Source organism: Pantherophis guttatus, chromosome 3 (genome assembly GCF_059756535.1).
Source record: "Pantherophis guttatus breed Tessera chromosome 3, ASM5975653v1, whole genome shotgun sequence".
Taxonomy (NCBI): domain Eukaryota; kingdom Metazoa; phylum Chordata; class Lepidosauria; order Squamata; family Colubridae; genus Pantherophis; species Pantherophis guttatus.
The window spans coordinates 49,076,018-49,088,466 of NC_142065.1; the positions used below are offsets into that span (position 1 = coordinate 49,076,018).

General features: G+C 42.7%; 1 protein-coding gene across 3 annotated transcripts in view; it reads right to left on the reverse strand.

The window, feature by feature from the left end:
* Positions 1-10,034, reverse strand: part of MDFI (MyoD family inhibitor) — a 54,619-nt gene extending 44,585 nt beyond the window's left edge. The window contains exons 1-2 of one of the 3 annotated variants that reach the window (XM_034414564.3): positions 9,660-10,034; positions 9,197-9,411 (exon numbers count right to left, since the gene is read on the reverse strand). In XM_034414564.3, the coding sequence (XP_034270455.1) occupies positions 9,197-9,293 (97 nt within the window). In that variant the 5' untranslated portion in view covers positions 9,294-9,411; positions 9,660-10,034. Of the gene's footprint in view, positions 1-9,196; positions 9,604-9,659 lie in introns of those variants that run through there. The other 2 variants (XM_034414565.3, XM_060689824.2) reach the window with 2 other exon arrangements.
* Between the last annotated feature and the right edge of the window lie 2,415 nt (positions 10,035-12,449).

The following is a 12,449-nucleotide window of genomic DNA, read 5'->3' on the forward strand; positions in this document are numbered from 1 at the left end:
CTTTTGTGAAAGCCAATGGTTATCCAAAAAATGCTCTAAGGCAGGGGTCTCCAAACTTGGCAAGTTTAAGCCTGGAGGACTTCAACTTCTAGAATTCCCCAGCCAGCAAAGCAAAGCAAAGCTGGCTGGGGAATTCTGGGAGTTGAAGTCCACCAGACTTAAACTTGCCAAAGTTGGAGACCCCTGCTCTAAGGAACATAATGGGCAACAATTCTTCTCTAATTAGTGACCCAGATTGGTCTTCATGCTTATGACTTCACAAATCATAGCTTTGAAAATAAGTGCTAAGAACTGCTCTTTTCTCCACCTCCCCACTTCAGGACAAAAATCCTGACAATACTAGTCAGTCCACTCAAGTAAACCAGACAGGAAACACAAGTAGATGAGCTAATTCTACTTTATTGTAAGACTACATTAACAGAATCTTGCAACTCTGAAGGTACAAACTTCCTGCCACTACTTTTAATCACCTGACCAGTTAGGTGAGTCTTTCCTAAGACTTTTTTTTCCTTTGACCATTAAGCCACTGGGGGCTCCTGCCTCTCTTGTCTGATTGTTTTCTAGGCAGTATCTCTTCCCCTCATTCCCCAAAGTCATCCACACATTCTATTACAGGTATTAATCTAAGGTCTGTTGGTTTTGATGTAATATAGAACTCCAATTTATGAGAAGCTAGGATTTTTATAATGAAGTGGGAGGACAAGAGAAAATGAGGACATCATTCATGGCTTCATTAATCTTAATCTGTGGCTCTATTTCCTACACTGCAGCCTTATGGCTTGTATTGATTCTCTCATTGCTTATACTTGCTGATGATTATTTAAATAGGAAATCAAATGCCTCTAATCCCCTTCGTTTGTTGATATGGTTAAACTTTATATCTGAAATACCTGAATACTTTGGGTGAACTAGTTTTTTAGTGGACTGGCAAATCTACCTTTTATTCAAATTATTATTGTCAGAGTCTGAACTACATTTCAAGGAAATATCATTGAGACTGCAATAGACATATCACCTTGAAAGTGTCAAGGTTTTTTTTAATAAAAAATCTAGGAGTTATAAGTCATCCATGAACCTCTCTCTCAGAATCTGACAATGCTGAAGATATGTTCATGGGTCAGTTTAAACCTCTGAATGGTACAATGATGCCATGACAAAGCTTACCGTCATGCTAAATCCCTGTTTTCTTTGTTGCATTTCTGAACTTTCCTTCAAATGAGGAACTTTCATTTCAAGCAATGACTGCTACTGCATAAAGAATAACATTTCATTATGTGGTAGTACGAGGATGTGATCTCTGAGGTCCCTGGAAGGGACATCTGTCTTGCCAGACCTCCCAGCTCCTGTAATTTCTGTAAGATGGATGAATATCATGAGAAGGGCTCAAACAACTAACAAAATAAAGAGCTTGATACCATTCTACTATATGAGCAGAGACATACTAGTTTTGTATTGATTTTACAAAAAGAGCAAGGAGTTGGGATAGAAGATTAAGAGAGCAGGATAAAATATTCCTCTGATTGTTGAGCAATGACTTGCTGAGACATCTCTACTTAAGAAGAACTAGTATTTAATTAGCTGTCAGTTCTCTTTGAAGACTGTAGATCCTCAGTCAGCTAAACATTTCCAAAGTGTACCTACAGGTCTAGTCAATCCCTGCTTTGTTTTCTGAAATCAGAAATCTTGAACGATGCAAACATGGGTTAGCAGAAAGTGCCTTTTCTTTATGCTAACACGCAGAGGCAGACATGGGAATCAGTTTTCTGATTGGTATAGGATTTACATTTGCATTGGGGCCTGAAATAAAACAATCTAAACAATCTGCATTCCTTCACTGAAGTTTCCTAAACAACTTTATTGGAAATTAAGGCAAAATTAACCACTGCTAAGTTTGTTAGTGTAAAATACACTACAGGATATATCCTTCACTACTTAATTGCACCACATTCATGCCTTATGGATGATGAAAGTAAGTCTTGTATGTTGAAGCAAGTAGAATCTATAAAGGCAGCATCAAATTTAAGATACATCTACACAGGGAATATACATGAACTAGCAAATATTCTCGAATTCATCTCCATGACTTTATCTTGTATTGACTGACCTATTTGCACAAATCAACATGAGACCGCCAGAACAGACTGTCCATACGTAGACTTTCATGATCAGAGATTTGTGACAAACAACAGGGTACAACCATTGTTTTCCTAATGTCCGCTTTTCCTATGGCATAATGTGAGCCGCATTTTAAGATAAAGTGCTAGCCTTTGATTTCTGTCTTAAATGCATCGGGGAGTAAGTTCCATTGCACTCAAACAGAGTTATTTCTTAATAAATATCTGTCAAATTATGCTGATGATTAATTCCTTGTGTAATCCAGAAAGACAATACTTGCAACATTAAGTCCACCCAGGAAATAATTACTGTAGAGAGAACCCAGCACATGCTTCTGTGACATCACATACAGTAATAGTTTGCAGGAAAATCTGATCGCTGCCTTTCTCATGGGGATAAAAAATGGGGTTTCCTATACAAATTATTTCCCAAAAGTGTAAACTATATAGCAGAGGTCTCCAACCTTGGCAACTTTAAGACTTGTGGCCTTCAACTCCCAGAGTTCTGGGAGTTGAAGGCCACAAGTCTTAAAGTTGCCAAGGTTGGAGACCCCTGCTATATAGAAATCCATCAGAAGAACTCTTACTGTAGGGCTGGCCATCCTTAGGGTAGCCCAGAAGTTACATGGGGGAGGTGGGGAGGTTGAGAATAACAGTAGGCAAATTGATTATATCATGACCTCATGCAAATAGTGACTTCTGGGTGTCTATGTTCATTTGTTTTGGCAGGATTGCAGACTAAGGTTTATTTTCTATAAAAATAGGCAAGACGTTCTCCCTCTGTTTGTCAGGAGTTTCTAGACGAATTATGGAGACATGATTTTGGGAGGCCCTGGGGATTGCAGAGAAGGGTTTTGAGCACTTACGAGCAACATTTTTTACATTATAATTCTAAATATACTTTTCCAAAATAAACCCGAGTAAATTCAATAGCACATATTTTCCAAAAGAAATGTACAGTATACTTCATCCTATATCTAGCTCTTGCCAGTATTCTTTAAAATATATAATTTATATCTGACCATATGGCACTCACATCTCCATTTTATGAAAGTTTGAAATTAATAGCGCATTATACAAATCCAAGATAATGCACATTTGTTTTTCTATGCAGCTTTCCCTAACATATACATTTCAGGGCATTTTTATATTCAGCTTCCCCCAACTATATCCCCTTTATGTTCATTAGAGCCTTTATGTAGGAGATGACCAGGCTGAGTCCGAGGGAGGGGTCAAATGCATCACCAGTCTTGAGTCCCTTCATGCCCACAAGAGATCTAAGTCCAGCCCATCTTGAATTCCTTTGACTCTTATCTATCACCAATTTGCTTTGACCATTAGTAGTTCAGATTCTTGTAGATAGCAGAAGCTTGCAAAAAATCTTTATACTCATTTGAACCGCCTGGATCTTCCAATTTCCCTGGAGCTTGACATTTTGTTCTCTACTATCTGTGCTTATAACTGAAGCCTTAGGGTCAGATACATAATCTTGCACAGTCTATTTAAATTGTTGACAGTCAATATAAGTCAGCAACCAGGAGACTGTGAGTTCTAATCCTGCGTTACTGTAGACTTGATAGGCAACTGGATGACCTTGGGCCAGTCACTGTCTCTCAGTCCAACCCACCTCACAGGGTGGTTATTGTAAGGAAAATAGGACAAGGAAGGAGTATTATGTATATTTTCTGCCTTGAGTTATTTATAAAAAAATAATAAAAGCATGTTGGGAAACCCAGTAGGGTGGAGGCTTCAAAAGAGCACCATCCTTGCATAGCTGCAAGAGATCTAGAACTGACCCCTCTCCTGTAAACTCCATCCATCCATCCATCCATCCATCCATCCATCCATCCATCATTATTACAGTCACAGACCAGCAAATAAAAGCATTAAAACAATAATAATAGTATAAAAATAAAAGACAGACAGAATAATATATTGTAATTGGTGGTAGATTAACAGTGGGCAGTTAAAGTTTGCCTAATTTTACATACAGCATAGGAGAATTTGGCCACATTCAGAGAAGCTACTTCATACTGATAAAATAGTTGTACATAAAAAAGAGCAGTATTTCCCAGATATTTTATTAGGTAAGGTGTTATAAATCGAGTCCGTGAGTCCTTATAGAAGATGCAGTATAGCAGGACATGAGCTACAATTTCAATGTCCATAGGGGCACAATCTCAGCTCATATAGTATTCTTTTGAATCGGCCCTCCAAAACTGCTGTGGGAAGTGTGTTGCAGTGCACTAAGGTTAATGCCCTTCAGATTTTGGGGATGGTTATTTGATATAAATATCTCGCTGCTTTAAAGGGGGAAGTTGTGACTGCTCAAAAAAGCATTCTCAGGAGGAGCCCAATCCTTTTGGATTTCCAGATCTTTATTACATGGTTTAAGTGCTCTAAATGCACATTCATACCCCATCATTAGAAGCACTTCCCTAGAGAAACCAAGATACTGGAGTTTTTGTGAGAAGGTCCTGAACCATACTGATTTGAAATTGTCTTCTATAAGGAAAGAACTCAACCCTGCAGGGGAAAAGAGTAGTTTTAACCAATGTGCAAAAATATAAAGCCATGCACCTGTTTTGATTTTGGCTAGTCCTGCCTCCCTCCTTAGTACTGCATTTGGAATGCAGCATGCTACCTAAAATATGGCTCATAGGAATTTGGATTGCACCTTTTCCAGAGGAATAAAAGAGGAGTAAGATCCCAGTTGAGCACCAAAGAATAATTGTATGGGAGCCTTAGCTGAATATATAGTAACTTCAGTGCTGCTGGAATATATTCTGTGCTCCTGGAAACCTTAAGCTCCATTGAGCCTTATTTATCTGTTCCCAGGCTGAGGCTGACAATCTGATGAGATTCCTGTATAATAGAACGTAATAAAGGAGCAAGTTTGAACCCTAAAATGTAGGTGTGTTGCTTATGCCTGACAGGGCATGATAAAAAAATTTTTTTTCTCTTACAAACCAAAAGATTGTAGAAGTTCCCTGAAAATAGGCTCCAGCACAAATCTGAAAGCTCAGAAAACTAAACCTTTGGTCCCAGTGACTGACCCAGATTGGATCCTGCAACATTTTAACCCTTTTATTCATAATTAACCTACACAAGCAGGTATTCATCAAGTCCATGCCTCAAGGTCAGACTATCTCCTTTCTGGTCTAATAAACTCTTTTCTTTTCTGGTAGTTTCACAGGCATATAACCTAATTTATTTTTATTCCTTTCATTATTAATTCGTGGTTTTTCTTTCCATTTAGTTCCTCTTACACCTGAAGTTGCAATTTCCATCTGCTGCATCGACCAGAAGGGCCACCAATATTAACCACTGCCTCATGATTTTCATTAATAGAGACTTTTATATAATTTCTTTTAAATATGTTAGTGAATAGGCTAGTTTATTAAGATTACCACAATTCCACTACAACTTTCTCTGATAAAGGTTAGTGATGGCTAACCTTTTTGCCGTCATGAGCCAAAAGTGGGGGGAGCGCGAGGGGGTCACTCACGTGTGCCCACACCCATAATGCAATGCCCCCCACATGCCTCGCCCCCACGCATGCACGTGTGAACCCCCATGGTTTCCCATGCATGCGCACGTGCTCCCTCACCCCCTGCATATGCGTGTACGACCACCCCGTGTCCCCCCGTGCATTTGCACGCAACTCCCTGCAGCCCATTTTGGGCCTGTCAGGCCTCCCTGAAGCCTCCCGGGACCAAAAACAGGCTGCAGGGGGCACGCTACACCCTCCGTGGCCCGTTTTGGCATGGGGGCGCACCACTCCCTCCCACACTTCCCCACCCCTGCGCATGCATCCAAGATCCCCTCCTGCCCCTGTGCATGAGACCCCATGCATGCACACACGTCTCCCACGCCATAGACCCAAAAATCAGCTGGCTGGTGGGAGGCGCACATGCAATTGCGTTGGAGCTGAGATGGCCGATGGCTCGTGTGCCTGCAGAGAGGGCTCCACATGCCACCTGTGGCATGCGTGCCATAGGTTCACCATCACGGGTATAGACACTGTTATTCACTTCTGGCACATTTTGGCCAGTGTCACAAGCACAACCAAAGCCCAGTTTTTCCTCCCAAATATGCTCACACTACTATATGAAAGTGGAGATCACAAGTCTGGAGAACCCTGGCAAGCCAATATGTTGTTGCCTCTAATCCCATCTGCTCAGAGGTGAATACAATATCTATTGACCCTACCTATAAATGCATACAGCTTGTGTATCAGCACACCTCCAATCTGTGCAAAAACCCAAACCTTTATTTAAACCAGACAGTTTACACTGTAAATAGTCTTGTATCTATTTAATTCAATTTCTGTATTTTAGTTTTGTCCTAACTTAGAATATAAGAGTTGAAACAGCACGGTAAATCTAAAGCCTGTTACAGAATGGAATAAAAATGGTATTTTATGGGTGCTTGCTGAAGTTTATAGCTCATCCTGCAGTGCAAACATAACTAATCCTTTTGTTTAAATCTGCCTCCAGCTCTTTTCTCTATTTTATATCTAATATTTCTTAGTAAGATAATAATATAAACAGTAAAGTTTGATTCAAATAGGGATGTGGAGTTCTTATGACCCTCTAGGCAAGGGGTGTGAAACTCAAGGCCCACGGGCCAGATCTGGCCCACGTGGTGTTTAAATCTGGCCTGTGGGGCTGGCCTGGAAATAGCGAAGGACTGGCCCATGGTGCCTCTGGCAGCCAAAGTGGGGCATGGGGGGCTGCGCACGGCCCTTCTGCACCCCATTTTCAGCCTGGATGGCCTCCTGCAACACTTTACCAGCCAAAATGGGGCACAGGGGTGTGTGCGCTACCTCCCACACCCTGTTTTGTCTGGTAGAGTGCTGCAGGAGGTGTCCATCCCATCTCCCCACCCCGGCCTGGCCTGCGGAAGAGAACTACAATGCTGATACGGCCCTCGAAGAAATCCAGTTTGACACCCCTGCTCTAGGCCACTGGAAGTTGCAGTTCAGGCACTTCTGGAAAGCTACAACTTCATCACAGACTGGGGAGAGGAAGAATTCCCAAATACGCTTTTAAAAATATTCAGAAACTTACTTTGGAAATAGTTTATAGTGTTATAATTTGGGAAATAACCCACAATAAGACTTGTGGCATGATTGTTGCATAGCACAACAGCTGTCCATTCAGAACCGAAATTCAGCCTTCATTCTCTCAATCTGCCCTTTCCACTCTTGTGTGAAGTGGTTGTTCCACTTTGTTCACACTACACCAGGGGTGGGCAACTGTGACCTTTTTACAACCTGTGGACTTCAACTCCCAGCATTCCTGAGCCAGCTTGACTGTCTCAGGAATTCTGGGAGTTGAAGTCCACATGTTGTAAAAGGGCCACAGTTGCCCACCCCTGCACTACACCTTTCACTGGGACAGATATAGACCCCAGCAGAAGCATTCATGTCACAAATTATATCTTGGTTAAAGTTAGGTTAATTAGCTGAACCTAGCTGACTTGATTGTCTCAAAGGTGCTTTTTCAAAAGGCAACTGGGGTATGTTTTTTTTCTTGAGGAAGAAGACCTTTCACTTCTCATCCAAGAAGCTTCATCAGTTCATATGAGTCAGAACTGATGAAGCTTCCTGGATGAGAAGTGAAAGGTCTTCCTCAAGAAAAAAATACATAGTCCAGTTGCCTTTTTTAAAAAGCACCTTTAAGACAACCATGACCTGGTTGACTGAGAATCTCCACAGAGAACAGCTGGCTCCATTATTCCAGTGTTTTATGCAAACCCAGAAAAATAGTTAATTCGGTAATGGGGTTTTGCATCTTGTGTGAATATAGCCCTGTGTTGTGTCTTTCCAAACCCCAAAAGCTATTTTGGCTCTGAAAGTTGCTGCATGGATGGTGGAATGCAACCTCCTGGTTTGGAGCACCGATTTCCCCGCCCCACTTCGAAGCCAGATCTGTTGAAAGAATTAAAGGGAACAAAGGGAGACGTTCTTTCCCGGCTCCAGTTTGGGCGAGAGGATGCAGGCAAGCAACTTTTAAAAACTCAGGGCTGGGAGGCGGGGCAGGGAAAAAAATCAGGCCAGGGCCCCAACGGCGCTGGCCCAGACTCAGCAAGAGACGGTGCCTGAAGGCAGGAGACCTCCGGAGAAAAATTGGATTCTCTGGCCAAGCCCAGCGCACGCAAGAGCCTTGAGTTTCTTGCAAAAGCCAACAGGCGCCCGAGGAGCAATTTCGAGAGAGAAGGCAAAGGGGAAGCGATCGGCTTCACCTCGCCCCTTGCCCTCAGCCCCCCCCCCACCCCCCTTCGGCTCTCCAAGGGTCTCTCCCGGAACCAAACGCTGGTGGAGCTCAAGTGGCCCGCAGGCTTTCAGGAGAAAAGTTGAGGCTGAGAAGAGGCGGGTGGGGGGCGGGGAAGTCCAGTGCCCCCCCCCAGCGCCCTTCTTTCCTTGGAAAGGGAATCTTGGGAGGGGGAAACGGCAGCCCCAGGCAGGGTGGGTATGTCGGTATGTAAATAAAAAAGCCCGAAGCGAGGGAAGCCAGCAGCTGCGGATCTTTGTGAAACTTGAAGCCTACACGGAAAGTTTGGCGAAGGAGGGGGAAGAGATACTTCCCTCTCTCGGCAGTGTTTTGCTTGAATGTATTTGAAAACCCGAGCAGAGAGAAGGGAGATGGCTTTCCATGCCTTCCAGGAAGGAAGGAAGGAAGGAAGGAAGGAAGGAAGGAAGGAAGGAAGGAAGGAAGGAGGGAGGGAGGGAAGAGAGGAAGGAAGGAAGGGAGGGAGGGAGGGAAGGAAGGAAGGGAGGGAGGGAGAGAGGGAAGGAAGGAAGGAAGGAAGGAAGGAAGGAAGGAAGGAAGGAAGGAGGGAAGAGAGGAAGGAAGGGAGGGAGGGAGGGAGGGAGGGAAGGAAGGGAGGGAGGGAGAGAGGGAAGGAAGGAAGGAAGGAAGGAAGGAAGGAAGGAAGGAGGGAAGAGAGGAAGGAAGGAAGGGAGGGAGGGAGGGAGGGAAGGAAGGGAGGGAGGGAGAGAGGGAAGGAAGGAAGGAAGGAAGGAAGGAAGGAAGGAAGGAAGGAAGGAAGGAAGGAGGGAAGGAAGGACCACTCACCTGTACTGGGGGCTGGGATGAGCATCGAATCCCCTTGGGGGTCTCCATCGGGCGAGTCAGTGGAAGGGCTCGGGAGGTCGCTTCGCACCTGGGACATCGGAAGGAGCCCTGCGAGGAGACGCCGCCGCCGCCGCCGCCCGCAGAGACACAGAGACAGACAGAGCGAAGTTCATTGAAGACGCTCCCTCTCCGGCCGGCCCACAAGACGCTCACCCCTGGGGATGAATCAGACGCTTCGCTGGAGAAACCGCCCCGTGCCAGCCCAGGCTTCCCAAATCTCTCGCTCCCCAGATCGTCCCCCTCGCGAAGAAAGCCCAACCCGACGCAAACGCCGCCTCCCTCCAGCCACCTCTTTGTCGCAGTGAAACTCCGCAAGCCCACCGCTCTCCACCCCCCTTTCCAAAAAGGAGGTCTTTTTTTAAAAAAAAAGACCAAAAACCCTGGGAGAGAGGAGGGGACTTACTTTGGGATGAGTCTTCAGCTGCGCTTGAACCAGCGGACGGTCATCTCGCCGCCGCCTCCACGTGCAATTCTCTCCCGCTGCTCCACTCCTCGGCTTCTACCTTCACCCGTCTTGAAACAGAGCTCAGAAAACAAAAGACGCGAACCCTGGATTGCCCTGCTATCCTTTTATAAGGGCTGTAACTTTTCTCCCGGTTCGCTTCTCAAAGTTTTCCGAAGTAGAGAAAGCGAGAACTGGGGAAACGCGTTCGACCACTGGAGCTCTGCCTTGCCTTGTTCTTCCTAAAAAGTTTAGCTGCAGACGGGCAAGTTTCTGCCTCTTCCCCTTATCCTGTAAGCTCTGCCTCCCATCGGTTATTTTTTAAAACAGGAAATTGCATCCAGTCTTGATTACTCAGTTTCCTTCGAGCATGAGATATTTGGAGTCCATAGAACCCATAATAAGTAGCTTGGCACAAAATTGGTTCTCTTTTTTCTTTTGAAGCACTGAAAGTAAACAAATGCGCTCACACACATCCTATTTTTCTCCCACAAACCTGCTTCAGCAGTTAAAAAGGGACAAGATAGTATGAAGGCAGTTTATATTTCAGGAAATGGAATAGCCAAAATGACATCTCCAAACTAAAACATAAAATCAAAGCAGTGTGTCCATGCTGCTTACATCTTGTAGGGAAATAGTAATAAGGATATACTAAAATATAATGTACTGGAATACTAGAATTAGTAGAAACTTGCTGTTTCCTGCAACATATATGTATGATATATGATGTCTTTGTATACCTGCATGCTGTAAATATTTGTTTCCTGGAACACATAAATACTTTGTGCCTTTGAAGTTGTAACAAATATGCTACATGGGATTTGTATTTCCTGCAACAACTGGTGTTTGTTAAAACATATGTTCCTTGCCATTCGAACTTTTATCAATCTTCCTGCAATCTATGGGCATACAATCTCAGATTGAAGATGCTAACAATCACATCTTTGAGTTCGGTTCCCTTCACACCAGGGGGCTAAGAGGCCAATTGTGAGAACAAAGGAAAGAGATAACACACTATCCTTTTTGCACAAATACACAAATCTAATTAGGAAGCCAGGATGTTGTTTTATGACGTTTCTAACTGTATAAAAAGAAGGCATCCCCTCTCTTGCGGGTAGCTATTTCTTGCATATCACCTTCTGTATGTGTTTGAAATAACTAACCTATGATCATAGAATAAATACTAATATTTTCTCAAGCTTCAGTTTAAGTTTCTTGTTTGGCATTTATGAGCTTAAACATATTATTATTGGACCTTACAATCTTATTCTTTAAAAAGCAACATGAATATTAGATTGCAGAATTATTTAGGAGTTAAATTTTAAAAAACTTGATTTAGCTGGAAAATAATATTCCAAGGGAAGGGAAAAAACACTTTTACTGAATTTAGGTTACTGCAGATATATTCACGTTAGTCCAATTCAAAAGAAAGTGTTTTGGAATCCTTTCTGTGCCTTACTCTAATATCTGATTGTTTATGAACAATCACACAGGATTTTTTTTTAGATAATAAATCTCATGCTTTCCAAATAAAGAACTAATTACCAGTGTTTCTCAGGCATGGCTACATTAAGATATGTAGACTTCAACTCCTAAAATCCCTCAGCTACACTGGCTGGGGAATTTGGAGAGTTGAAGTCTACACATTTTAAAGTTGCCATGCCTGAGAAACGCTGAACTACACTGTTAAAAAGACACCCACAGTTTTTGGAATTACATCCTCAGTTGCTAATATTTTGTTGCTGGATGTTGTGTTATGGATAGTGCTTTTGATACTGAAAAACAGGCCGAGTTACATTCAGATGGATAAATTTACAACTGGCTACAGAGAAGAACCTAGCTGGGCCATGACCTGTATGAGAACTTTCATCTCAGTGATGGCACTGATCTTACATTTCATGGTAGTTGGGATTAAATGTAGCCTTCTGATAATACAACTTGGAGGATGATTGCTTGCTGTGTGAAGAGGGCCCACTTCAGTGCAGAATGCCATTTTCCTTCTGTATTATAAATGGAGAATGTAGTGAGCTTTTGATTATAACTAATAAACAAATTGATGCTGACGATGGTGGCACAGGACTGTATTCAGCATCTATAGATTTGCAGTCAGCATGCTGTGCTTTTAGTATTCTACTGGCCTTAAAAAGATAAGCAAGACCACACCTGGTTAGAAAGGAGTCCACAACTCCCAAAAATCCCAGGGCTGTAAGATATACTGAGAAGCTGAAAAAGCATCTCAGAATAAAGCAGTGGCAAACCAGCTCTGTACTGTTGCCAAAGAAAACTCACTGATGCATCCAAAAAGTCAACTAACACATTTTTCTTCTTTGACAGGTATATAACTTCACTTAAGCTTCTATATATTTGCTGCTGTGCACTAGGCAACTAATGGTAAACAATGTACCAGGACTGTTAAATCAGGACTTCTAATAATAACAAAAATAATGTAGAATATTCTATTCTTTATGCTCATACCTGGATAGTACAGAGCCCTAAACTAATATTTTAGAAGACAAAACAACTTTCAGAATAATCAGTTAAAGTAGGCTCAAAATAACATAATGAAATTTCATGCAAACTAATGTCAAGTTCTTCAGCCAGGAAAAAAAAAACATGTATGTCCTTGTCTTTGCATACCAGCTGGAGTCCATGGGGATCAAAATAAATGTAATAAATAAATAAAATCCACAGAAGTCAAGGTAAGCAATAATTCCAAATAACCGATTAGCTCTACCTTCAGTGGTCTGTTCT